At 37.1% G+C, this 27,151-nt stretch overlaps 2 protein-coding genes across 2 annotated transcripts in view; one reads left to right on the top strand and one right to left on the bottom strand.

The window, feature by feature from the left end:
* Positions 1 to 24,214, bottom strand: part of LOC147858505 (FRIGIDA-like protein 4b) — a 96,844-nt gene extending 72,630 nt beyond the window's left edge. The window contains exon 1 of the mRNA XM_087326633.1: positions 24,197 to 24,214. The gene's annotated coding sequence lies outside the window, so the exon portion shown is untranslated. The remainder of the gene's footprint in view (positions 1 to 24,196) is intronic.
* LOC147858506 (glucose-inhibited division family A protein) lies at positions 472 to 15,209 on the top strand. The gene is made up of 13 exons (XM_087326858.1): positions 472 to 762; positions 2,055 to 2,188; positions 4,142 to 4,233; positions 6,957 to 7,070; positions 7,864 to 8,194; positions 8,311 to 8,490; positions 8,611 to 8,691; positions 9,010 to 9,228; positions 12,414 to 12,556; positions 13,328 to 13,494; positions 13,593 to 13,813; positions 14,575 to 14,667; positions 14,801 to 15,209. The coding sequence occupies exons 1-13, from the start codon at positions 564 to 566 to the stop codon at positions 14,972 to 14,974; spliced, it is 2,148 nt and encodes a 715-aa protein (XP_087182984.1). The 5' UTR covers positions 472 to 563; the 3' UTR covers positions 14,975 to 15,209.
* Positions 24,215 to 27,151: the final 2,937 nt, after the last annotated feature.

Here is a 27,151-nt window from a genome sequence, read left to right as displayed (position 1 = left end):
TAAAAAGCATGAAAATCTTAAGATCTACCCAATTGTATAACCCTAACCATGATCACGTACTACAATGCATCTATTTGAAACCTCGCCATTGCTTTGCACAAAATATCAACATGAAGAAATTTGGGATGTTTGTAATTAATCTAGTCTCACAAGCTCAATCCTTTTCCTTTCATGCATACTATCCCTTTTATCATCCCAGAATTAAGCACAAGACACGTGTGAGTGTTAAAATCATTTTTCGTAAACTATTGACTTCACCAATGCTAGAGTTAGATGTCCACTAGCTCACTAGCTCTCTCTGGCCACACACACAAATGCCATCTCAGTGACATCTTTGAAGTACATATTGGGTCATAGTGTTGGAGAACCTCTTGGTTGTGAGGATCAGGGTGTGCATAATTAAGTTGTGGATCAATGAGATTAACTAAACCAGTAATGAATCAGGGCCGTAGGGTAAGGAATGCTAGTATTTCTGCATCGATTCTGAGCTCGAAAATCCTATCTCATGAAGCGAAAAATTGAAGCCAAATAATTTGTGCGCTTTACTTCATCTTCTACTTCTGATGGCCTGCGCCATGCCTCCTGTTCTCGACTGTTTACGAAGCTTTGTTGCAGCTTCTTTTCCTTTGAGACTAAGGTTCCATCGCCATGGACCCTCCACCAATTCTTTATTATACCACGGATATGGCTTCTCCCACAGAGACACGCCAAATCTATCCAGAAGGTTCTCTGTGCTATCCTCTGCAACTGTTCCATCTCCAAGTAAGTCTCATCTCTTCTTCCACGTAGTTAGAGCTTAATGATTGATTGCATATGGGGACACGAACTAAGCTGTATGAATTAGTTTTGAACTCCACATCCATGGATTGATTTTGGACAAGCTATTTCACGTGTATGATGGATTGAGCTAGGTACAATGTAAGTATGGGTGCACCCTTTCTTAGTATCGGTTTGATTGATTGATCAGCCTTTGAACTTATTATTCTTACAGAGGCTGCGCTATCAAATTCATTAAGATGGATGGATAGATAGACAGCATTGGGATCAAAATGTCAAAAAAGGACAGGTAGAGGATGGACATATGCAAGAGGATTTTTGAACAGATAATTTACAGCCCTCGTTTTCTAAATAAAAAAAACAAACAAACACAAGAAACATATAAAATTCAATTCAATTTTTGGTATCCTCTTATAAATTCTTATTAACATTGCATAATAAGGAAATTTTGTCATCTTAATAGATAAAACATTTCCATCTCATGCAGCCGTGCTATTAAGTATCATCCAATGTTCTCTGTGTCAGAACAGCTGTCCAGTAGAACACAGTCTGGAAAAGTATTGTCTTAGGTGAGCTGGTCACCAACCCATGCCCCAGGTTGTTGTTCAACTAGGCATCCTACTTGCACAACCGTGGTATATTTATTCTCTGGTATAATTAGAAATCCATGATGGTAGACCTTATTATGATTGGGTTTTTGATCTTTAACTGAATGTTGCAAGAAGTATTTCATTACCCTATTGTAATGGCTATGGGTTAAATACAAGATGGTAACTTGTTACAGAATTGGCATGGTGTCCACTGTCACATGGCCACTCTCCTCTCCATGTGACAGTTGATGACACAAGAAAGTAATCGTTGTTTTGCAGTTAAGTTTGTACTCTGTAGGTGGCTAGCCTAAGGAAGTTTTCTGCCTGATTAATAAAGCCCTTGCCAGATGAATAGAGGATACTCCTTATGTATCAAATTAGAAGTAAGGTTCCAAAAGCCCTTGCCGCATGAATAGAGGATGCTCCTTGTATATCAAATTACAGGTAAGGTTCCAAAAATGCTCAAGAGGTCTTTTGTCTCACTTCAGAATCTTCATTTGCTTTTTGTGTAATGAAGATAATTGTAGAATAATCCATGCTTAAGAATGGGAAACATCATCACTTCTTGATTCATTCTTTCAGATCTTCTAAGGAGGTTGACCATGCATTATTTTGGTAGATAATTTAGGTTATAGATGACTTTTTCTTTATTATTTGTAGCTGGTATCCAAGCTCTTTTGTATGCAGGAAATGAAGATGAGGTGTATGATGTGGTGGTGGTGGGTGGTGGACATGCCGGATGTGAAGCAGCACTTGCAGCTGCACGGATGGGAGCAAGAACTCTCCTTCTTACCTTAAATCTGGATCGGATTGCATGGCAAGTATGTTATCTTATAATAATTGGAATTATGGCATCGTTCATCCTTTGTATACACATACATTATATGTGGTAAAATATTGCAAACATATAGCATGTATTTGCAATAGCTAACAGTGTGGGAAATATATTATATTGGGTGAAATGGGTCACCATTTCAAATCTTCCTAGTGAGCAATCACACTCTAACTGATGGGCAAACAAAGTTTATCAACCAAGTAGACCTTCAGCGTAACATAATTTATTATCAGGACCACGTAGTGGATTTGTTGGCATTAGCAGACAATAACGATATACATGCTTCTATTGCAGCATCCAAAGAGGGCCTTGTGTCCCGAAAATGTGTAAGGGGACAAAGCCCATGGCATTAAAAATGTAAAGAGCTATAAAAGCCAAATAATTACCTTTTTAATTCTTCAAAAGAGGATTTATTGCTTCTTTGTGTATTTCCGAAAAGTCTTTGACACTGTGCCACGTGCTCATTGGAAAGATTTAGAGAGATCTTTAGTGTCAATGATTGCCTGCATGATAAGGAGCAAAAAATTGGTGCCCCATGATGTCATCTGGGTAGAGATGGGAGCAACCCCTTATCATTGAGGCATTGTTTTGATCAGTCACTTGTATCCATGTCTGTGGGAGCTTCCTAAATGAAGGCATCCAAGATTGGCACTTATCTCATCAAGACAACTGGCTGAAAATGGAGACATTCATTGTTGGTTTGCTGAAATGCAGCAATGGTTTGAGTCACATGGCATATGCATAGATGCACTACCCCCATTCCAATTAGATACACATGTAGAAACGACAAATAAATAAGAAGAAGATCACCACGTCTATTATAAAGAAAGTACACAGCACACATAGCAATCGCCAATGGTTTGGTTATGGTTGGGTTGGGTTCAGTTTGAGGGGGTCAACAGTTCGGTTCAGTTTGAGTCTTCATTGGCTTAACGGTTTCCGTTTAAATGGCGTAAACAGTTTGATGGTTTAGGGTTGACACTTGATTATTTTCTTAAATATGCTCTTGAATCTTTTTTTGATTATTTTTAAGCCTACTTTTGATATTTTAGGAAAAACCTTTAAAATTTTGAAAATAAAAATGTGAGATATTGAGAACTTTGAAATTTTGAAAATTGACCCAACTTTAAAACCCAAACTGAACCGCAAAATCACAGTTTTAACTGTTTGAAAATCTCTAAAACTGTTTGGTTTGAGCTTGGATTTTTTGTAACGGTTTGGTTTGAATGGTTTTGGTTTAGACGGTTTCATGGTTTGATTCGGTTCAGTTTTTAATGGTTTGGATTTTACATTCTCGAACTGAACTGAGCCGAACCGAACCATTACCGATTGTTAGCTGCACATACAAGATGTAGAGTGATTAGGGTTTGGCTAATCAGCTCTTAATCTTAATCACTCTTAAACTCAACTGAAAGTTTGAGGAAATGAAGTTAGAACTCTAAATAAGACTATGTGAAAGGAGAAAACCCAAGAAGATAAAAGAGCTCCCAAAGTCACCAAAAGATCATTGGATTTTTACGATGGGGTTGGGCCTCTTGGCCATTTTCCCTCTAGTTTTGGATGAGATTTACTTTATCCCCCTTTTTCTAGTGTTCCTTTGAGCTTTCTATGTATTCTGGTGCCAATTTCTTTGTGGTTCTTGTCCTGGATGGCGTCTATTGTATCATCCAAAAAGGGGTCCATAACTAATCTTCAATTAAAGAATTTAATCAGTGGTGTTTTTTAGCACCATTATGTGAGTAAGACAAGAGTTAAAAGCCACATACCCCACAAACTCACACTTGATATGAGCACACTATTGATTTGCAGTAATTTTGATTCGTAAAAAAAGACACATCTAGATTTTGCATAATCAATGATATGTTTTCGATTTTACTAATCCAATTCTCTTCATACCCGATTTGGTTTCTTTTGATGGTTAAACTCTATACTTATACAGCCATGCAATCCAGCAGTTGGGGGTCCGGCAAAGTCACAACTGGTACATGAAGTGGATGCCATGGGGGGTGAAATAGGGAAAATGGCTGATAGGTACTCTACCTTCATCTTGTAATATGCAGGGATAAATTATACAACAATTCTCTCAGTTTTTAATTTCTGGAAGATTAGTCTATGTCATAAATCTGCATTTCAACTTCTAGATATTGGTTGATCAACAAGTTTGGGAAGAGCCTGCATACAAACACTGAAATAAATTTAATAAACTAATAATAATGAAAACAGGTGAGTAGTTTGTGCACCAACAAAGTTAACGATCAATGATTCTTTCTCAATTGAAATCTAATTGATTTCTACACCCCTGATCTCAACTATATCTATCTCACTGATGTCAGTGGACCCTCAACATATAGAGAGGCAAACTCAATCCCGGATACTGATAAATAGTATCTATGACATCGGAGATGGAATCTCTTCAGGAATCTGGTGCTTCGAAACTGGACAATCCTTGCAAATGGGTATATCAATACATGCATATATCTGGATCAACATCCACAAAACATAAAGCATGGTTGATAGCAAAAGGATTCAAACTGCAACATGACATTGACTACCATTCATAGGTTTATGCATTCGGATAGATTAATGCATACTTTGGAAATCAAATTCGTTAGAATAGCTTTATGGAACTGTAACTGTTCTAGGAAACACTGACTGCTGCATAGAAATACAGGCATTAAAAGAACAACATGTGTAAACCAAATATGACGCAGTAAAGCTTTAAACCACAAATATGGAGATTTGGGTGTGGGATACTTGTCATGACACTTCTATGGGAATCAAAGGAAGGAATAGACTAGTTGCGTTATCTTGCTTCAAAGGATTATCAAAGAGGCACTTTTATGATCCGGCAGGCAAAACGTTAGCCAAACAATTTCATTTCTGAGTGTGAATGAAAAAAGAGATCAACTATATTGTGATGGAACAAAATTTCTCCACTCATGGTAACCATGACTTATCCATCAGTAATTCCTATCTTAATTTGAAACTATGTGGATTGTGACATATTATTTTCACTTTCGAAAAACAAGAAGGAAATTTGTACTAAATTTCAAAATTAAGTAAACATGAGCTTAACTTATCCGAACATGTTGGACACAAGGTTAGTTGTAATTATGCACAAAATTTTATTTGTTGGGCTTCCATCGGCAACATTTGATTCAATCTTCACTTGAGCTTGTATATTCTCTTTTACTTTCGCTGAGTTTCATCAAATCACTAAGTGAACGAAAAGAAATTAACAAGGATTTCCACATCAGTGGTGAGCGAACCAGAAAAAGCCCAGCATGAAAATTATAGTCTTAGTATACAAATTTGTATTCCAGAGAGGTGCAATGGACCAAGCCCAAGATCCCTGAAAATAGGTGTCAAAGTAAATTCGTGAGCATTGAAAGCATCTTTCATTGATTTTCAGTCACAAAAATGAGTTTAAAGCAGAGGAAAACACATCCCAAACCCTGGCATCACCTCAGATATTCCTTTATAGTATTCCATGAAAAACTGCAATTTCATTTCCTCTCAGACTTTAACCAAAATAAAATGAACTTAATGATCATTAGCCCATATGAATGCCTCCAGAAATTAGCCTTGATATTGAAACCCTGAATTCCGAAGAAACTCTGAAATTTTTAAAGTTAGTAACAACAGCAGAGAACCTTAAAGCTTTGTGCAGATGTTGTTAAACTTGAAGCGAGATATTGTATGTTTTGTCTATTCATGATAACACTGGAGAAATTTGAGAGCATAATTGATAGGAGCAAGTTGTCAGTTGTAACTTGTGAAATTTGGGGAAAAAGGTCAGAGTAGATCGTGGAGCAATAGTTTGGATGTAACTTATAGAGGAATTGAATGGTTAGATGTCATTGAGATAGTTTTAATAAGAGAAGAATACTGTGTGAAAAACTAGAGTGGCATCAACAAATCAAGGTTGAAAACTGTGCAGAGTGCTTGCAAGAGAGAGAAAGTACTGTTGCATGAAGTACTCTCAAGTCTGGATTCTGGATATCTTATTCTCATATATGTCATTTGATTAAGAAGGTCAAGATCTATTTCATTAATGTTGTATTTTATCGTTCATGTATATGGAAATGTGGATTTGATTAGCATAAGATATTTTTCTGTTTTAGTGTTTATGATGGAATTTATAAAATTCTTTAGGATTTTCTTAATACATTGATGCATACATGCAATCTTTCTATGACTGACCATAGCACCTGAACCTGATGACATCTTGAGATGACGGAACATCATCACCTCTTTCAACAATGAACATAGTGATTATTGTTTTTGTAGCTTCTCAACATTTCGATTGAGGTTTAAATCAATGCTGAACTGATTGGGTCTCTGCTAAGAGTCTATTACTAAACAATAGACTCTTAACAGTGGTATCGGAGCATTTACTAACAATTTTTGTGTGTTGTTTTGACATTTTTGGTGTGAGTGATGGGGATTTGACATAGTAATAGACTCTTAACATTCTCCATAGATTTCATAACCTTTGTTACATGCATGTTCTGTAAAATGTCATATTGGCATCATAAATATTTTCTGAGGATGTCATGATCGGATTTAGGATATATATATGGAATTTGAAATGCATTCTTTGATATATTAAACCATTTACTTCATTTTATTTGTAAACACGGTTTCTTTTAGTTTGACCAAATATCTGCTCGTGTTTGAATGAATGTACCATATCCTAAGTTTTTTAATGGGGGATCTGATCTGGACATCGATTTTGCTTTCATTGAATTCAGATGCTACTTGCAAAAACGAGTGCTCAACAGGTCTAAAGGTCCAGCAGTGTGGGCACTTCGAGCACAGACAGACAAGCGAGAGTATGCACTTGAAATGAAGAGTGTTTTGGAAGTGTACGTAACCTAATTAGAACCAAGCTTTTTTTACACATGTTATGGACAAACTAAATTGGGGGCAAAGTCATTGGAATGATAAATAGGAGTTTTGGAAGTTTATCATTTATAAAAAATTCTGCATGATGTCTCGATTTCTTTTCTTCACTTTTAGCATGCTTGTAACACACATACACATACAGGGGTACATGTCATAGTCTCAGATTGAAACATGCATGATCTTTTCTTTCTTCATTTACTCATGCATACTTTCTGAAATTGCAAAGTTCTGTGGAGTTGCAGCTCTTTGATTCACCTATAATTCTGTGAGCATGCATATCTGTTGCAAACACTTGTTAAAATACAATGCATGGTGTATATTCCAAAGATTTTGTAAAACCAACCACATGTATGTTGCCAACATTTTGCAAAACCAAACACGTGTATGTTTCAAACATTTCTTAAAACTAAACATATGTATCAAAAGTGTTTGGAACTTGATTTATATGGTCCATGTTAACTGAATTCTGCTATAGGGATGTGTAACCACGTTTTAGCCCTAATACGTGTGTTGCGGCACATGCAAATACTTGATAGCTCTTAGGTTTCTTTAGATGCAAACTACGCATATTGTTTCTCTGCGGTAATTTTTATTTTATGGATTATTACAGATTATGTGACATCCACTTTGTGCACATGCCATCACAGTTAGAGATCACATTATGCAGTAATATTGATGACAATAGTAGTTGGTAGTGTATACCTCAAATTTGTTTATAGCACAACGTCCACTGAGCTTGATTGTTGCTTGCAGGACGGAGAACCTACATCTTCGAGAAGCCATGGTAACAGAGATTTTGATTGGCAAAAATGATCGCATAGAGGGTGTGAAGACGTATTTCGGCATGAACTTCTATGCACCTGCAGTTGTTCTAACAACAGGCACCTTTATGAATGGAAAAATATGGGTTGGTAGAACATCTATGGCAGCAGGAAGGGCTGGAGAATCGGCATCACATGGTCTCACAGAGCACCTACAAAACTTGGGATTTGAGACAGAGAGGTTGAAAACAGGAACACCAGCCCGAGTTGATCTACGAAGTGTGAATTTAAGTCAATTAGAGAGACAGCCGGGGGATGAAGAGGTACTGAGACTTTCAAAATAGAAAATTCCCATTCAGTCCACGAATGCTGTTTGCATGCTTCAGCTTGTTGTTTTCTCTGTATTTGTGTGAGTTTAATATTCTATCCTTGGGGCCAGGTGAGGTGGTTCAGTTATGATACAGAGGTTCATAAGGAAAGGGAGCAAATGTGCTGCTATCTTACTCATACGACTGCAGCCACACACCAACTGATCAAAGATAATTTACATGAGACACCGACATATGGTGGTTGGGTTGAAGCGAAGGGTCCCCGATATTGCCCATCAATTGAGGATAAAGTAAAGTCTTATTTGTTTTAGTGATTTGATATGCAAGTGAGCTGTAATGTGTTTAAAAATGTTACTTCCTTTATAGTAGGGCGCGTCCATCCCTAACATACTGAATGCATTCTGCACCAGATTGTGAGGTTCAAAGATAAAGAGTCACATCAGATATTCCTGGAGCCAGAGGGAAGGACAATTCCAGACCTTTATGTACAGGTTTACCCTTGCTTATGCTTTCGCCATCTATTCATGAAGTTTGACTTATGGTTATATACTAACATGATAGTGTACAAGAACAACACGTTCTATGCAACATGGATTGAGTTTAATTCTGCTATAAAAAGTATTATGTTAATTTATGAAATAGTAGCGGCCAAAACCATAAATATATCACTCAATTGAGGGCTTTATTCAATGGTATGATAGTTTTTTTATCTTGTATCAAATCTTAATACATCAAATCCATTGATCCACTATTTGCCATCCTATTGCCATGCATTCTTCCAGCTCCAAAAAGTTGTACTATTTGTGCAGGGATTTTCCACAGGTTTACCAGAAAGACTACAGCTAGCACTATTAAGAACTCTACCTGGGTTAGAACAGTGTGTCATGCTGAGACCAGCATATGCTGTGGAATATGACTACTTGCCTGCTCATCAATGTGACAGAACCTTAATGACAAAAAAGGTTGCAGGTTTGTTTTTCAGTGGTCAGATTAATGGAACTACTGGCTATGAAGAAGCTGCAGCCCAGGTACTGATAAAAATCTCGTTTCTGCTTATTTTTTCTTCTCACTCTCATGTTATTCATTGATGAAAATGGTCTGAATAAAAGTTTTACATTTTGATGGTGGTGCTCTTTGAACCCTATCTGTTTCCTGAGAATTGTCTCCATTCAAAGGCAATTTTATCTTTTCTATGTAGAATGTTAATCATCATATTTAGATCACTGTTTCAATCTAATTAAACATCCATAAAGATTGAGTATGAGTCTTCTAATAGCATGAAGAGTTTAGGAAATTATAAAACCATCCTTAAATGTGGTGTATGTTAGAATGGTAAATAAATAGAGAAAGACGAACGATAAAATTAATCAAGGTGTAATGACATATCACACATTTATATTTCTGTTATACTGGCTGTTTATGGAGGCTTAGGGGGATTGGATGGATATACTTACTGAAATTTGATTTCAGAGGTATGTTCACCTTCCATAGTGCTCGTATCCTTGAAGATAAATTTTAGCCTAAAGAATTCAGCCATGGGTTTGGACATGACATTCAATGAAGGCCTCTTGAGGAATGAGGTTCACTAACTGGTCCTGATGACTTTTTCCTTGTCATTTTTGCTCTCCAGTTGCTCATGGCTGTTTGCTATTTTCCATTATCATATATATTCTATTCATCTGCAACTGGAGCACATACGGACTATTGTTATCTGAGATACCTTTTTCTCAATGTTATTGGACAAATGAAAGACACTGTTTTTGCCCTAGAGTGTCTTTTGGGAAGAAAGATCCCAGCATGCAACTTTTGTCTCTGTATAGACCTTAAGATATAGGACGAAGTGACCAGATCCAGGTGATAGCTGCATACTACTCTAGAAGACAATGGAGTGTATAAACTCAGCTTGCAAATATCCCTGCAGTTTTTTTGCGTTATTCATGGAGCAATAACCTATGATGAAATTAAAAATAGAAACTAGCCATGGCAACACAATATCTGTTCTTTATATTTGGCAGTTCTTTCGTTGTCTGTTGGCGGTAGAAAAAGTAGCCAACAAAATAATTTTCATTTGGTATGCCACTGACGAAAGACCTTGCCATTGTTTCCTACATGGCTTGTCATTCGATGCGCTATGTTGGGATGCCATCAGTCCATCTTGAGCGGTCACTCAAGAGTTTCTATTACATAACAAACGAAAAAACTTCTGAACAAATGAATAGGCTATCTCTATAACTGATTATAGAATTATCGGGATTAGTTGGTTGGTTTATCTCTTATCTCATTTCATATATGTCCAAGGATCCAGATACTCCCGGCTAACTCTGTGCCACCGGCTGTGGTAGGATGGGATGCAAGCATTATCTGGAATGATTGGGTGTAAAGCATCTGTAAGTGGCTCCTTAAGTCTGCTGCCAAATCTTGGGGCTTAACCCCCGACTAACTCTAGGCATAGTGTTGTAAATTGATAACACATCCTAAATTAAGCCGTTTCAATGTGCATTTCAACGTTTTGAAACGTACCATAGTGCCATCTATACCTATGATGAAATTCATGTTCGATTCATAATGGCTGGATCCTCTCTATCTCGTATCTGGTTATATCTACGCTAGGGAGTGAACCCTCATGACCCAGACCCTCCATCTGCTCAAAACCAGAGTACTTCCAGAAGGGATATTTGCTAGCTAATCCACAGAAATAGTCTATAAAGCAAGTGTGTCGTTCTCTCTCATTTTCAATGGAGATATTTTACCAGTTTTCTTTGTAGATGTCTTTGCCAGACAGTGTTTGGCAGTAGTGTGATCTCATCTGACCTGAAAGTTTAGTTTGTCCCTTGCAAATAGTTGGTTTACCTATCCCAACTGGGGCTGCTTTTGTCGTCACAAAGATTGGCAAAGGGATGCATTGCAAGGTGATGAATAATACTGGTTCTTGCTTGATTTCTGGTACCACTCTGAAGAGATCAGAGACAGAAACTAGCATTCTTTCAGACAATGAGATGTCATCACTTTTGGAATATCTCTCACAGTTGAGGAATATATTTTTACTTAGCGAACAAATTGGATCCATATCTAACTGATTCTTATCCTAGAGAACTATTGATTTCAGTTTGTCTTGTCCTAACTATACCAGGTATCAGTCTAGACCCAAATTCTGAGTTTATATGGAACATGATGTATGATGACCACATTCCTCCGATTCCATGAACTTTCATTTCTTTCACTCGCAGAGTAGGCAAAAAGCCAGCCTTCCTGGCTTTACAGGTTTTGACTAAAGAGGTGAATTGATTGTAATCTGAAGGAAAACAATTGGATATATAAGATGAAGGCTGAATGTTCTAAGTTGAGTATATAAGATGAAGTTCGTAAAGATACTTGAAAAATCTTTTGATTTCAATAAAATCTAGTTATCTATAATTGGCAACTGCATCCAGAGTCTCATGAGTTCAATGAAGTGAATTACTGTGAAGGTGAACTTAGAACTAGTGAGACTGATGGAAGCAATACTCACCAATATTGGACATCGATTGTCCATAGAATTCAAGTGAAACATATGTGATACATTGCTATGGAGAAATGTCATGTATATCATGACTTCATTATAGCTATAGTTTCATTATATTTTGGAGAGACTGCAAAATAGGGACATTGCTTGTAAAAGATGATAGGAAGTAGAAAGCTGAAACAGCTAGAAAGTTTTAGGCGTCTTTTCATGTAACATATGTATGTTAAATGCCTTACTGGAAATAGTTTTTCTTATGGAAATGTCTAAGTTTCCATTCATCAAAGGACTGTCATGACTTTCTTTAACTCTTACATTTATCATGTGACAAGTCAATCAATATCTACACAAGTGGGTTACAATGGATCGGAAGATAGAAATGGCTATCTGGACCATGGCTCCATGAACCTTATCGAGAAAGAAAGGCCATTATCACCCTACACTGAAGGTGCTTCCCGCGATTCAGAGATCTCTCCATATTGAAGTCGTTTCAAAGGCTGAGGTTCATCTGTTTTCACTACTAGCTCGCTTCACATATTTTGGTCTGTACTGATGGATCTAAGTGATCTCTGTGAAATGCTGTATTTTTTTATACATTCTGCAGCTACTTTTGAGGGTTTTATGTTATTTATACCACATTTTCTCGTGTAGTGGATATTTTCATTCAATAATTTATCAATCTGGATGAGAATGATGAATGGAATTTTGATGCAGGGTCTTGTTGCGGGCATTAATGCAGCAAGGTTTGCAGCACAGAAAAGTGTTATTGTGCTTGAAAGGGAGAGTAGTTATATTGGGACTCTTATAGATGATCTTGTAACTAAGGATCTGCGTGAACCCTATCGAATGCTGACAAGGTAAATACAGTCGGATGCATGCTGTGTATCAAATCTAGAATTCCATTCTTTTGCATACCTTAATGCTTTTCCAAGTTTCATGTAAAATACCTATGTGATTTTGTAGGAGTAGGATGCATGAGCACAATGATGGAAGGGATTACATAAAAATTGGTTTTTACTGCCTATGTGATGACTGTTAATACAATGCTATTTACAAGATTTTCCACGTGATTTAATTATCTAAACCTCTTTCATTCACTACTTAAGGAAGTAATTAAATTCTGGATAATTTTCTTGCTTTTACAATTTCTTGAAAGGGTTCAATATGCTCAAGAGATGAATTCTATTGAGGCTAGGTTCAGGTTATAGCTTGAAAGGATTTTCGTGAATAATTAAGTAATCAAAACTAATCTTTCACTCACCATTGATTAAGAACAATGAAAAGAACTCAAAAAACAAGAAGCCACAAGATAGCCTTGAACTTTATATTGCGTTTGATTTGCAAGTCAGCTTCCAAGTGCCCAAAAGCTAGCATATATTTGCAAAAAGGAAATCAATCTTTCAGTTTAGGAGAAGGTTTTCAAGATGGATGAGTATAGTATGTTCTCTTCTGCATTGCATCAATGAAATTCCAAGGATGTTAGTATTCATCTATTGAAATGCCCACAAAATGGACAGTATGGTTTAAGGATTTGGACTTCCAACTTCCATAATTTCCTTCCTAAATCTAATGCTTTATCAGGAGAGAATTACACAAACACTCAATTGATTTTTATCGGGTGTTTTTAGCCGCTCTGAGCATCGGCTACTTCTTCGAGCAGACAACGCTGATAGTCGGCTTACACCATTGGCACGTGAGATAGGGTTGATTGATGATAGAAGATGGAAACAATACACAGAAAAACAGTCCCATATTGAAGATGAAAAATCACGACTTCGCAAAATCAGAATACAGCGTAATTCTCTCTTTCAATAATGTAATTCATTTTGGTTGTACCTGTCTCTTAGGATTCATCACTTCTTTTAATGAGAAAAATTATGTTCCTTGTATCAGCATCTGATCCCATGATAGCAGATCTAGTAGCTATTTCAGGACAAGGTGTGAAGGAACCCACCAGTTTAGAAGTCATTTTAAAACGTCCTCACGTGCATTATGATATTTTGGATAATAATGGCCATGGTAATCCATTGCTTAGCTTCCATGAAAAAGAGTGTATTGAGATAGATATAAAGTATGCGGGATTTATTCAGCGTCAGCATAACCACTTGGAACAGGTATGGGTCTTGCATGTGTAAGAGAATATTTTTGTGTCTGATTGCTTGTCTGTCTATCTAGCAATTTGTTAATGTTATTTGTTTAAATCCTCTGTTAATGATGAAAACATGCTTAGGATCGTCTCTCCCAACTGGTGAGTAAGTAATCCTGTAGATTGAAGCAAAATATGATTTCTTCTAGTTAAAAAGGTTGGTTTGGACACCTGATGACTAGATTACTGTGTAGTATGTCAACTTTGTGGTTTCGAGATCAAGTGAAAATATGATAGTTAATTTCGAGATCAACTTTGTGTAGTATGCTCAGAGATTAAGGAAGCATTGACCCCAAATCCTCATCCTCATAGATGAAGAAAGAAAGACTGTCCTAAACCCTAATCCTTTTTTGATGAAGAAATAGCTTATGTCCCTAAACCTTTAACCCTCGTGGATGAAGAAAGTATGTGCTCCTAAACCACTAACCCTTATGAATGAAGAAATCATTTCTGCCCCTAAAACCTTAAATCCTATGGATGAAGAAAGCATTTATGCCCCTAAACCCTCATAAATGAAGAAAGCATTCACCTAATCTCTCATGAATGAAGAAATTATTTACCCCCTAAACTCTACATCTCATAGATGAATAAAATATTTACTCGAAGCACTTGTATATGAAGAAAGTGCTTACCCTAAACCCGCATAGAAGGATAACACATTTAATAATAATTTATTTATCCACTTAGAAGGATTTGCAATCTGACGGGATATATGCTGGAATTCAATAGATGGCATTAAAGCACCATAAGGTTATTCCAAAGGACCTGGATTATAATTCAATTACAACTCTTTCATGGGAGTCACGCGAGAAACTCTCTAAGGTGTGTATGAGGTCATTTTGTGTGTGCATTAAATCCTTATGATAATTGTTCAAATCAAACTCATTATTGGTAGAAATAAAAAAAGAGAAGCGTCTTCATTGTTCAATCATATAATAATGATCGTCTTGCTCAGATCCGTCCAGAAAACATCGGTCAAGCATCACGGGTGGGTGGTGTAAGCCCAGCTGATGTAACTTCTCTTCTTATTTATTTGGAGACATCAAATCGGAGACGGAAACAAAGTGTGACACGAGAAGTTGATCCACCGATACCAGAAAAGGACGACGCCTTCTGCTGCTCAGTCTGAACTACTACAATCTTAATCCATTATATGTGTTTGAAAATATGCTAAGAGCATCTATTTGCTAATTTCTGCTAATTGTAACAATGAGGTAATCTGGATCAAGATAGAACCAATTCTGTCATATAACATTCGGATTTGCAAATTGCTGATTTTTAACATGGTTCTTGCAAATTTTTATCTAGATGGAAGAATTTAGCTATTAATTGAGTATATAATAAGTATGAAGTCATTGAGTATAGTCTAGTATTCAAGTTGTTGAGGAAAGAAAGTGGATTGAAGTGTTATATGCTCATCCCAGATGAATAATGTGTATTCTTTGAAGATTAGATGAGGTGATGTAAGAAAAACAATGCTATATATTAGTGATATTATTATTATTAGCTTAGATTGCAAGCAACGTAGCCATCTCAACATTAGAAGAATCATCTAGGAGTAAATCTTTTGATCCAGAATACTTTTATAGGGTTTCAAAGCACCATCTCTTTAACCATTCATACTTCTGTCTTCTGTGAGCCCTTTATCCAAAACATTCTTTAAGGATTAGTGATTCCAGTTTTCATCTTACACATCTTGAGCAGAATTTGTTTCCATTTCCTGTTAGCGATAACAGAGCTTATACCTGCACATTTTTTATATATAATAGTCCAAAACTTGTATCCAGCAATCTCTTTCATAGTCAAAACAATGTTTAAAATTTCAATATTCAAGCTTATTGCAAGACTGTGCTTTGTTAAAGACATCAATTGAATTTATCTTGACTTTAGATGTAAGAGACTTTAATGTTGTTGCTCTGAATTTCGTCACAAACACAATGAAGGTATACTTAAAACTATTTGGTTCATTCCTGAACAATAACAATGTGAACTTTGATTGTTATGAAAGTTGTATGCGACAATTTTGAGACTGCACATTATTGAAAGAGTCTTCTTCGCCATAGTGCTTCAAGCAAATAAAGCTTGACATTTTGCTTCAGAAGTTGATGTTGCTACTATGCTTGGCTTCTTGTGTTTCCAAATGTCCGAATGAAATCCCAAGAAGAAAACAAAAGTCAAAGGAAAATTGGTGATCATCTTCATCAATAGATTGATCTAAATCACAAAATCCAACAAGACAAAAAAAAGAGTATTACATTCTTTTCAAGTGTTTGAGATCCATTTACATGTCTCATAATTCTTTTCACTATTGTTCAATGAGACGTCTTGGGGTTTGAGGTTTAGCAATTAAGCTATGGAAAATTGCATATTCGCGATTATCTAGTTTTGCAAGATAAAATATAATGCACCAATAGTCTTTCTATATATGTTATTAATTAGCGCAACAATATTTTCTTCTTCATATATACAAATAGCATGTACAATCTGTAATGGAGTGATAATTGATTTGCAATGCAACACGTCAAATCTTGTAAGAACGTCCTCATATATTTACATGGTGACAAGTAAATCCCATCAACATAATGCTTCAACAAGAAAGTATCTTAAGTTACATATACTTGTCAAATCTAACTTTACTTTTGCAATCAAATCCTCATTATTAGAAGTGAACAAAATGTCATCCACACACCAAAGTTCAAGCACAATATCATTGCCTTCCTTTTAAGACATAGAAGGTTGACTCCATTGCATTTTCCCCAGATTAATGAGAAGAAAAATGGCCATCAATCTTTTGATAGCAATCATGAGAAGCTTGCTTAAAACGATACAATTTTTTTCGATGTTTGCAAACTTTTGTCCTCATTACCTAGAATGGCATACCCTTCACAGATTGTTCAACATCCACATCTTCACTTAAATCACCATTAAGAACTACAATTTACACATGATGCAATTCCCAACCAAACATAGAATCTAGAGCAATTGTAAGTCTCATGTGTTATACGGCTTGTCAAAGCAAATGTTTCTTTGGAATTGACTCCTACAGTTTTAGCATAACCTATCACAATTTATCTAGCTTCACATTTATCAATAGATCTATGTGCATTATGTTTAACTCTACACGTCCACTTAGTATCAATCACATCAAGCTTATCAAGTCCATCAATAATTTCACATGTTTGACTATGGATAATAGAATCAATTTAAGAATCCATGGCTTTTGCCATTGTTCATGTTTGTCAACATATTAATACGTACAGTTCTATAAATATAATCGATTGCATGGAGTAGAACAAAATCTACATCTTCATCATGCTCATCTTCCAACCTTTTGGTTTTTGGTCTTAGTTTTCATGACAACGATGGTTGTAATTTGTTATCCTATATTGTTTTCTTAGCCCACTTTGGAAGAATATGACTTGGTTGTGGCCCTCTTTCATTAGAAGGTTCTCCTTCTCCACGCTGAGAAATATTAGAAGACCAATCAGAGAACTTTTTAAACTAGCAAAGTGTTGTCCAATTCATGAAACATCACATCTCTACTTGTAAATACCTTTCTTGTATCATGATTAACTATCTAAAAACCTTTACTTTCCAAAGCATAACCAACCATAATGGATCTCATAGATTTGTTGTCAAGTTGAGTTCTAAGTTGAGAGGTAATATTAGCAAAATCAACTCTAAGTTTCTTATGTCGTCAAAATTCACAAGGAATATTGTGCATTACTTTTAAAGGGGGCCAATTGAGAATATAATTCGCTTTGTAACAATGGGTTTAACCAACATGATTTGTCAAAATCTTTGTTGGGTAACATACTTGCATTTTGCAACTCCATGTGTAGCATATGCAAATGAAATTTATTGTTTAAAACAGTTTGTTCCATAAAATTATTGCCTGCCTTCAGAAGCATATTCATTGTGTACTATAACATAATGTGTTTTTTTTTTTTCCCAAAATGAAGCTACTTTCCCATTAGTTAGGTAAGATTATTACAAAGAGACTGTACAAGGAGGCTTAAGCATAGATCGGGGAATCCCCCTCCGATCAAGTCCTAGAAATTGAGACTAGTTACATCGCCTTTCGGATGGACTACTTAGTGTAAGTACCTACAGCTAAAACAGTGCCCTGTAGTGATGGCTAATACGAGACAACTCTTGGGGTCAACAACAGAGGGAGGGTGGTAAGTGAGCCGGAAACAACCAGCGTGGGGGTTGGTAGTTCCACCTCGGGCCACTTTCTCCTTGTGTCACCATAGGCGTGTTCCGCCATTTCTGCCAAAAGCGCAAACAGGCAGTATCCATGTCAGAGGAATGGCTGCAAACCTCATCCAATTGTCCTCGTAGGCAGCTAATAAGCGCAAACCATATGTCCATGATCACTTCCTCCGGGGTCGCACTAGATCCTGGAAGACCTTTAGGCAGTGCGCTTTCCATACGTACCACAGGGTGAAGCCTACGATCAGCATCCAAATGTCCGGGAACCCTAAACCCTAACATAATGTGTTTTATTTCTTATCACATTGTTTTTTTAGAGAGTAAAATCCTTGAACATTACAAATAAATTACCTTTGCTTTCAATGGAAAAACCCACCAAACGATTGGGGTGAGTGAGATCCACCAATTAAATATAGTCACGAAACCTTTCCAAATTTTTAAGGGGATGTATTTTGGCATAAGTTACAACTTTACCTTTAGAAATTGCATTGAAACCGTAAAACATTCCTCATGTGGAGTCACATGTGTAGTTGTCAATTGTCTTTATACCATTGTAGTTGTGATGCATTCACAATATTATTCACAACATTGCAAGAATCATTGAAAAATGCGTAAGGTATACTATAGGAACGGAAGAGTTCAATTTTTCAATCGAAAGACATGTCCAATCGAAAGCAATTGTAACATCACATGAATAATTATTATGATTAGACGACACTTCAGACAAATTAGCTTTTTCCTTTTTCCTTTTACTTGTGATTCTCTTCCTCAATTCCTAAATCCAACGGGTGGGATTTTTGCAATTATAAATAATAAGTCTTACACGATGTGGGTTTTTCTGTTTCCTAAAATATTACCATTACATGATTGCTCATTCTTGTCATAATTGTTACTCAAACCAATCTTCTTTTTCTCCTTACTTTTGGCCTTACCTATGAATACTATGTCAACTTTTCCATTGTGAGAATCCTTAACATGCTTCTTTTTTTGTTTGCATTATAGAAGAAGGCCAATAGACGTGACAAATGAGAATTCATTGACATCTATGGTAAGATCAATAGCAATGACATCAAACATTTTGTGAGAAGAACTAATATTTTTAAAAGCAATTGAAAACAAATCTCTATTCGAAACAAATTCAATAATATTAGGTAATGGATCTTCCTAATCTTTAATTCTAGTCACACTATTATGTGATTGCATCAGATTCAAAAATATTTTCCAAAATATCCTAAGATTGAGATGTTTTTCAAGACTTGATATAAGTCATAACATATTGGTTTATTTGAAAGAGCAATAAAAGCCATAGCTTGAGTATCTCATCTATCCCTTGTTTTATCCTCTTCTTCTAAAGCGCCAATAGTTTTGGTTCGAGTGGTTGGCTCATCACAAAGCAAAGCCTTTTCCAACAAGAATGTTTCTCATCATGATGGACCACATGGGATGTTTATACCCTTTTAAGTTTATCTTCATGAACATTAGCTCGAAAGCCGTCTTCTTTGGATTCCATCTTAATTAGAAGAATAAACAAATCTCGAAAAACTAATAAGATAAATAGCAAAAAGGAAACCACTTAAAAAAAATCCAAAACAGAATTCCAAACCTACCCCAAACTTTGGAATGACCTCAAACGATCTTGACTCACACTACGATAATGTGGCCCTTAGAGTAAAACAACATTTGTACACATTTTAGAGATCTGAAATACTACTCATGGGTTAGGTTGTGAGACCATGCTTTGGTTTTGTAGAGAAATTGTAGAACTCTTTCCCCCCCCCCAAAAGATACGCCATGGTATTATCAAATCATAAGAAATACAAAAGTTGAGTTGGATAACAAGTCCAGAGTGCGCACATGCACTCAACACACATAATAAAGTTATGTTGTCAAGAGATAAGAAATTGTAGAACTCTTGAACAAAGCTTTGACACAAAAATGTTAAACTGTAAGGAATGAAATTATAGTAAGCTAATGTTTGCACGGATACATCCAAAATGTTATTTGTCGGTCAATCAATAGGATTATAATTAGGTCTTCAACCAAGATTTGATACCAAATGGTAAAAAATAAGGGCTAAAAGAAATAACACTATAATAGTTGCTTTATATTAAATGATCTATTAATCCACAAAGAATACAATGCGTTATAGAGGTTTCGATAACTAATGTATAAAAATGATGAACCAACACATAATTTTAGATTCAAATAATCCTAGAGTAATTTCTCTAAGAATAGATTAAGGAAAATAACTAAAAGAATTATTTGCCACAATACTTGAGAGTTTGTGGGACGTTTAAAGAGTGTTATGTAATGATAAAGGTGATGCTTTCATACTGTGGTTCAACATGTAATGTCATGTTACCAACGTAGCTTGAGTATGTTTCAATACAATACAATGTTTCTTACTTTTTTGTCTATGTATCTTTTTCGTGATTGGACGTTATAGAAGAGCAATAGTATGTATTATCATCACAATTTACTAGGCAACCTATGTTTTTCTTTTAACAACTTATCATTTTAGGAGTTTTATCTTCTAGTACGACAATGTTCTAGAATCTTTCAAAATAATCTCCCGCACAAATGTTCTAAACTAACTGGTCGTTTACTCATGTAGATAACTTGAGCTTTGTTGTTTCTTGGCATATTTTTCACTTTTGTGGTTTTCGCAAACAATTTCACATTCCTCAACGGTGTGATAGTTTTCTTCAAAAGCAATTTAAGGGTGCATGCAAAATCTACAAAGGCATTACAAATGATCCTCATACATGAAGTACTATTAGACAACTCACGATAATAAAGGGAAAGCGTTTATGAACTAATGATTTGGTAGTTTCCATAGAGGATCTATGGAGAATTTCTTAATTTAGTTGGTATGAATTTACCCATTGGAGTACATAGTTTAAAAAAGACAATGAGCTTTGGTAAGATGAGGGAATCTCTACAGAAGCCACATTTTCCTTTTATCCCAAAGTGGATGGAAGTTTTTATGAATACAAGCTTCAAATGACACATTTGAAGTCGGCATAAATGTTCATTACAAACGACACATTTTTGACATCGGTTGTTAGATGACATTGGGAGTCCAAAATGACACATATCATGATTACCCAATAGGCATTGTGGAGCTTTCAATTACAAACATGTTGAGTAGCATTTAATGTCACAAGAATAAATTGCAAAAAGAATGTCCTTGTTTGAGGTTTGAATAAAAATCATATATCAATGCATCTAATAATGCCATAAAGCCAGACAATTAAAAGCCAAAAGTGTTACCAAACACTTTGGGGAGGAGTTAATCTAACGCAAACTGTTCAATGCCATGCAATCAATGTGTAAAACATTGTCAGTTTAGTTTATATACATTGTTTTCTAACCCTCTTTTGTGACATGTCAGTTAAATTTCAATGTAGTGGTTGCAAGGTTGAAATTACAACACCATGACATAGACGTTTGACCCTTGAAGCAGCAACATGTTCTCGACGAGGACTTCACTATCCATCAATTGTTATCGAATGATTAATTCAATTTCATGATAAGGTTGCATCAACAATCAAGAGTGTCCTATTATACCACATAATTGTTAACCAGTTAACTGTAGCATTCATGAAAAAAGAGAGGAATTGCTTGAATATTGGAGCTACTCTAAACGTCAGAAAGAGCCACGAGCTTCTGAAAGAGTCACTTTGTTCAACGAGTTGAGTCGTAACAAAGATTACTAGCCCAACATACTCAACAAATGCCCTTTGCATTACTAACGTTATAGTTTCATAACGTTTGCCCAGGAAAAGAGTTTTGCCTTTTGTTCTCTAAAACATATAAAGTTGGATATTAGTCCTTAAAATAGAAGCAATGAATTTACGTTGGAAATTTTAAGATATTAGGGGTTTTATAAGTAGGTCTTGAATGCATGGGATATAGAGAATATATAAAGGGAACTCCCAAGGTGTAATTACTCAACCCTTTTTCAGCTATGACGATCAATGCGTATTTTCACATTGTGAATTGGTTCTTGTCCCTTTACTAACCCTCATATTGACGTTCTTCCATTTGTATTACTCGTCCCCACACCAATCCTTGTTAAATGTGGACTCTTCTGCAATGTGAGCTTTGAAACATGCATCTAATGTTTTTAATTATTTTTATCATTGTATCATTCATTGTTCTTTGTGAATATATCAATGTAGGTTCAAACAAAAATGTCCTATTGAAATATTTAATCTTTACGGGAGTAATTGAGCAACGTAAGAGGTGGTGTAGGTTCACACAAAAATGTCCTATTGAAACATTGAATCCTTAAGGGGAGTAATGAACAACTTAAGAGAGGTCTACCCACATCACATGGTGTCATTTAATGGCAAAGGTAAAGGTAATGGTGTCAAAGGGTCATTGAACAAGAAGGTGAAGCTATTTGGACTCTGGAGTGAGTAGTCTTCCTTGTCTCATGGTAGCATTGCCTTTTAATAGAATATCAATACACAAGACTTTGTACTAAGATTTAACAACAATTTAATGTTCCATAAGATGTTTTATAATATGCATGTCTAACGTTCTTTTAAATTCGATAAGTGCTACCGAGCTTGAACTTGGGATGTTCAAGGAGAACACACTTAAGGAGGACATGTTGGAATGGAAGGTAGGGAAGAAGACTATGAAGAATAGTGAAGGAAAACCTCATGGGTTAGCATGCACATGATGTGGGTGGGTGAGGGGGATGACCAAAGGTAAAGTATAAAGTGGTAGTACTTTTGGAATTACTAGGGCTAGGGTGGTCCTTAGCAATGGTAGAGTATAAAGGGAGAGAAGAGGAGGGGGAGAAGAGTCCTTATAAGAGTAGCCATTAAGTCTCTCTCTCTCTCTCTCTCTCTCTCTCTCTCTCTCTCTCTGCTTGTGTGTGTCTTGGAGAGGATTGCATTGTGATGGGGAGATTTAGAGGTGTTCGTCAAAGGCATTGGGGCTCGTGGGTAGCCGAAATCCGCCATCCACTCTTGTATGTAAACCTCCCTCACACTCTCCATCTTGTTAATATCTCTCTTATGTGTACACACACATAACCCACACATTATGCACAACCGTTTTAATTGTTAGTTTGTGTAAGTTGTTGGTCAATACTATTCGCTCGTTGATTCGTCATTATGCACGCTGCATTAAGGTTCAATTTCTAAATTACATTAGGAGTCACACAATCAATCAATAATACAATGTGTGGTGTTGGTGGATAGATCTGTGATCCAAGGGGAGGGGGGGTTGTATCATAAAAAATTTACATGTATGCATGCACAAACACATGTCACATGATTCTACATTGATAGCCCCATAAGATAAGTATCTAGCTTAATGATTTCACAGTGGAGAAGAATGACATTGGGGCGGGAGGAAGTTGGCAACATAAATTGTGTAGGAAAAGTGGATGGATGGGGAATTGATTATAATGGGCGTAGGAAAAATGGGTGATGGGGAATTGAGTATAACTGTGATAAATAAAAACTCAATTCCTGCAATGAGTGATGAATATTTGTTTGTTTGTTTTTATGTAGAGTCTAGTATAATAGCAGTGACGTGTAGGCGAATGGATTGTTTTTTAACTTTTGATGTGAGGAAGGGAGGTTTAGATGCTCATAGGAAGCTAACTATTACACATGTTAAGGTGTAACTAATGATTCAATTTGGTTGATGATGATTGATCCACTCACTCTGCACATTCAAGTATGTATGTATATGTATATGTATATATGCATTGATGATTGAATGTCGGAATTGAATTGAATTGAATTGAATTGGATGGAATGGAATGGGACAGGAAGACCAGGGTGTGGCTGGGGACATACGAGAGCGAGGAAGGGGCAGCCAGAGCTTATGACGAGGCGGCCAGGCTGATGAGCGGGGACAAAGCCAAGACGAATTTCAAGGCGCCATCTTTTACCAATTCTAGTGGGAGTAGTAGTAGTAGTAGTAGCTGTAGTAGTAGTAATAGTAGCAGCTGTACAGCAGAGCACTGTAGTAGGAGCAGCAGTAGGGGGGAGCCATTTGTACCCACCCTCCTCTCCCCCTCGCTGGTGGCCAAGCTTCACAAATGCACCCATTTCGCAGCAGCAGCAGCAGCAGCCTCCCAACCAAGCGTAACTGTAGCTAAACTTAGAGGAGGAGGAGGAGGAGGAGGAGGAGGAGGAGGAGGAGGAGGAGGAGGAGGAGTGGATCCTCCACCATCTGCTCCTCCTCCTCCTCCTCTTCCTCATGCCTATGCCCATGTCCATGCCCATGCCCATGACCTTCATCAACCAACTGCAGCTGCAGGGGCCCTTGAATCACCTCCACTCCATCATCATATCCAACCCATCCATACCTTAGACTACTGTAACTATACTACTGTACTTGGACCTACTCCTACTACTCCTACTCCTACTCCTACTCCTACTCCTACTCCTACTCCTACTGTTGTTGTTGTTAATGACATGAACCAGGGTCCTAATAATAATAGTGACCTACTCTCTACAACTTGCCTCTCTTCTCTGGCCCAATCTCCTCCCCCTGCTGCTTCTCTGCCTCTGCCTCTGTCTCTGCCTAGTACCTCCTCCTCCTCCTCCTCCTCTACCTCTACCTCTACCTCTACCTCTACTTTAAAGCCTGCAAAGTCCATCACCTGCCTCCGGCTGGACCCCGAGAAATCGAACCTCGGCTTGTGGCACGCGAAAGCCAATGGCAACGGCACCGAATCCAAGTCTCACTGGCTCATCATGACCTTGGAGCTCGACTTTAACCACAACAACAACAACAATAGTTACAACATTGGAAGAGGGATTGGAGCATCATCATCAACAAGTACTAGAAGCAGTCCTCCTGTGGACAATCCTTTCTCTGCTAATCCAATAAAAGCTTACAATCCAAGCAATATAGCCCTAGGATGCCATGATGACCGAATTGTTGATACCCATATGCCTGATCTCCTCGCCCCCGGAGATGTGGCCATGGCAGCACCCCACCATCATGACCAAACTATCATCAATGCCTCTGCTAAATCCCACCTCCCCAGAATGAATCAGGCTAATGCTACTACTACTAGTGTAAATCATGTCAACCAGCAACAGCAGCAGCAGAAGAAGAAGAATTCCTGGACTAGTTTGCCTGGAAATGATGCTGCTGCACCAGAATCTGAAGTATATGGCACCATTGATGCACGCCATGAGAATGCACAAAGCCTCCCTGCCATTGCAGCACGCATGGTGCACGCCCCCAATGGATTCATTACTCGCAACAATGCCACTCATGCCTGCAATAGTAGTAGTAGTAGTAGTAATAGTAGTAGTAGCTCCAGCAGCATGTTCTTTAATTATAGCCATGATGATTCCTTGGCACACCACAACTCTGATTCTTCTTCTTCTTCTTCGATTTCTGCTTCGATACAGTTGCATAATATGGACCTCATCATGCCTCCCACCTCTACTTCCTATGGCAATTGCACCCCATCCATTACTGTAACTCCTGCTCCTGCTACAGTTGCTATCCATGATCAAACTTGTACCAATGATTACATGGAGCCCGACTTCATGCAGCTCGCAGATCTGTTCATGACCTACAATGCTCGAGCTGCTACCATGGCCGATGATGGTACTATGCCGGTTCATCATCATCATCATCACATGATTGCAGAACCCATGATATACCATCATGACGCTGCAGCTGCAGATCAAGCATCCACGACTACCACCACCGAATCGACATCTTATAACAATTCTCCGCCGTACAGTTGCTCCACTTCCGCCCATCATAACTCTCCTTCCTTAAATGCACTCCATCAAATCTATAACCCCTTGTACCATCATCATCATCCTCTGAATCAATATGATCATTACGCCGACAATCTAATGTTCTCACATATTGATGACCCACAACAAATCATCTCTTCTTCATCACACGCCTCAATCTAGCCCTTTCTCCTTCACATTACCCAGTGACCCCCCCCCCCCCCCCCCCCCAAAAAAAAAAAAAAAAAAAACATATTTAAATCACCCCCAAGTAAGTTAATTACCCAATTTAGTAATTGTGAGTTGCCCCAAATCAGGAATGATGATCTTTGAAACATTTGTAAGTTTGCACTCTCTATCCAAATTAGTCATGATCAAATTAAACAACTATTATGTGTATTCGTGAACAATTAATGTATTCCAATTATAACTGAATTAACTGCCACATTGTCTCAGTCTTCCTTTCTGGTGCATTAAATATATGATCCTTAACCAAGAACCATGAATCCCTGCAACCACCTTCTTAATTCAACTCATGAATCCGAGAGGGCGCGTGTCAGAAAGCTGAATTAGATGATCATAAATGGATCCAAAACATAGAATTGTTCAAAGGAAAAGAAAAGAAACGCCCATTTCATGGATAGGGGTTATAATAGAAAGGAATTGACTGAAAATATCGTGGGGTAAACTGTAAGATGTGTAGAGGTAGTTGCCACGTGATCTGATCTGATCAGCTCGCTAAGGCATTAAATTCACCTTGTGATCAACTGTACTTCTGGACAAGCTCCAATAATTGAAACACATTTATTACATACCTTACTTATATCACACCTTTCCATTGTCAAAAAAGTCATTGGTAAAACTTTGTGCCAATTCTTGTCCCATCAGTACTTCCAATTAATATAATATACAGGCACAAGTGTCTTCCATATCCCTTCACAACCAAATCTCAACCCACCCCATCCCTTGTGTGCATTGTGCCCTACTCCCTATCTCATTGTAGTGGTCGACCCACGTCCTCACACATGCACGCGCTGACTAGCATGACATATTAACAATCACCAAGTGACTATACTACTTATAACCCTCTAATCTATCTTACACACTTGTTGATTTCGATAACTGACCCCATCAATCCAATAAAAACTCTACGTGCAGCTTCCCCATTTTGTGCAACGATAATCTCGTTTAATGGGTTCCCACTTCGTGCTCGAATATCTTTCCGTCACAAAAGCCAGGTTCCTAAAAGTCATGGTCCCTTCAAGCTAGCTAATAGACAAGCCACAAGCTATCATACAACTAATGAGAATCTATGACCCATCTCCTATTTTTGTTTGAACCAATAAAGGTGT

This window comes from Azolla caroliniana, unplaced genomic scaffold, assembly GCF_043228905.1.
Source record: "Azolla caroliniana isolate FFs.n. ecotype wild unplaced genomic scaffold, voAzoCaro1.0.p SCAF_11, whole genome shotgun sequence".
In the NCBI taxonomy this organism is placed as follows: domain Eukaryota; kingdom Viridiplantae; phylum Streptophyta; class Polypodiopsida; order Salviniales; family Salviniaceae; genus Azolla; species Azolla caroliniana.
This window is presented reverse-complemented; position numbering and strand designations above follow the sequence as displayed.

Bases quoted from the DNA above. Each gene is read 5' to 3' on its own strand.
- LOC147858506 (XM_087326858.1), top strand. From the start codon at position 564: ATGGCCTGCGCCATGCCTCCTGTTCTCGACTGTTTACGAAGCTTTGTT. The intron at 763-2,054 runs GTAAGTCTCATC...TTTTGTATGCAG, and splicing joins TGCAACTGTTCCATCTCCAA to GAAATGAAGATGAGGTGTAT. The intron at 8,195-8,310 runs GTACTGAGACTT...CCTTGGGGCCAG, and splicing joins GACAGCCGGGGGATGAAGAG to GTGAGGTGGTTCAGTTATGA.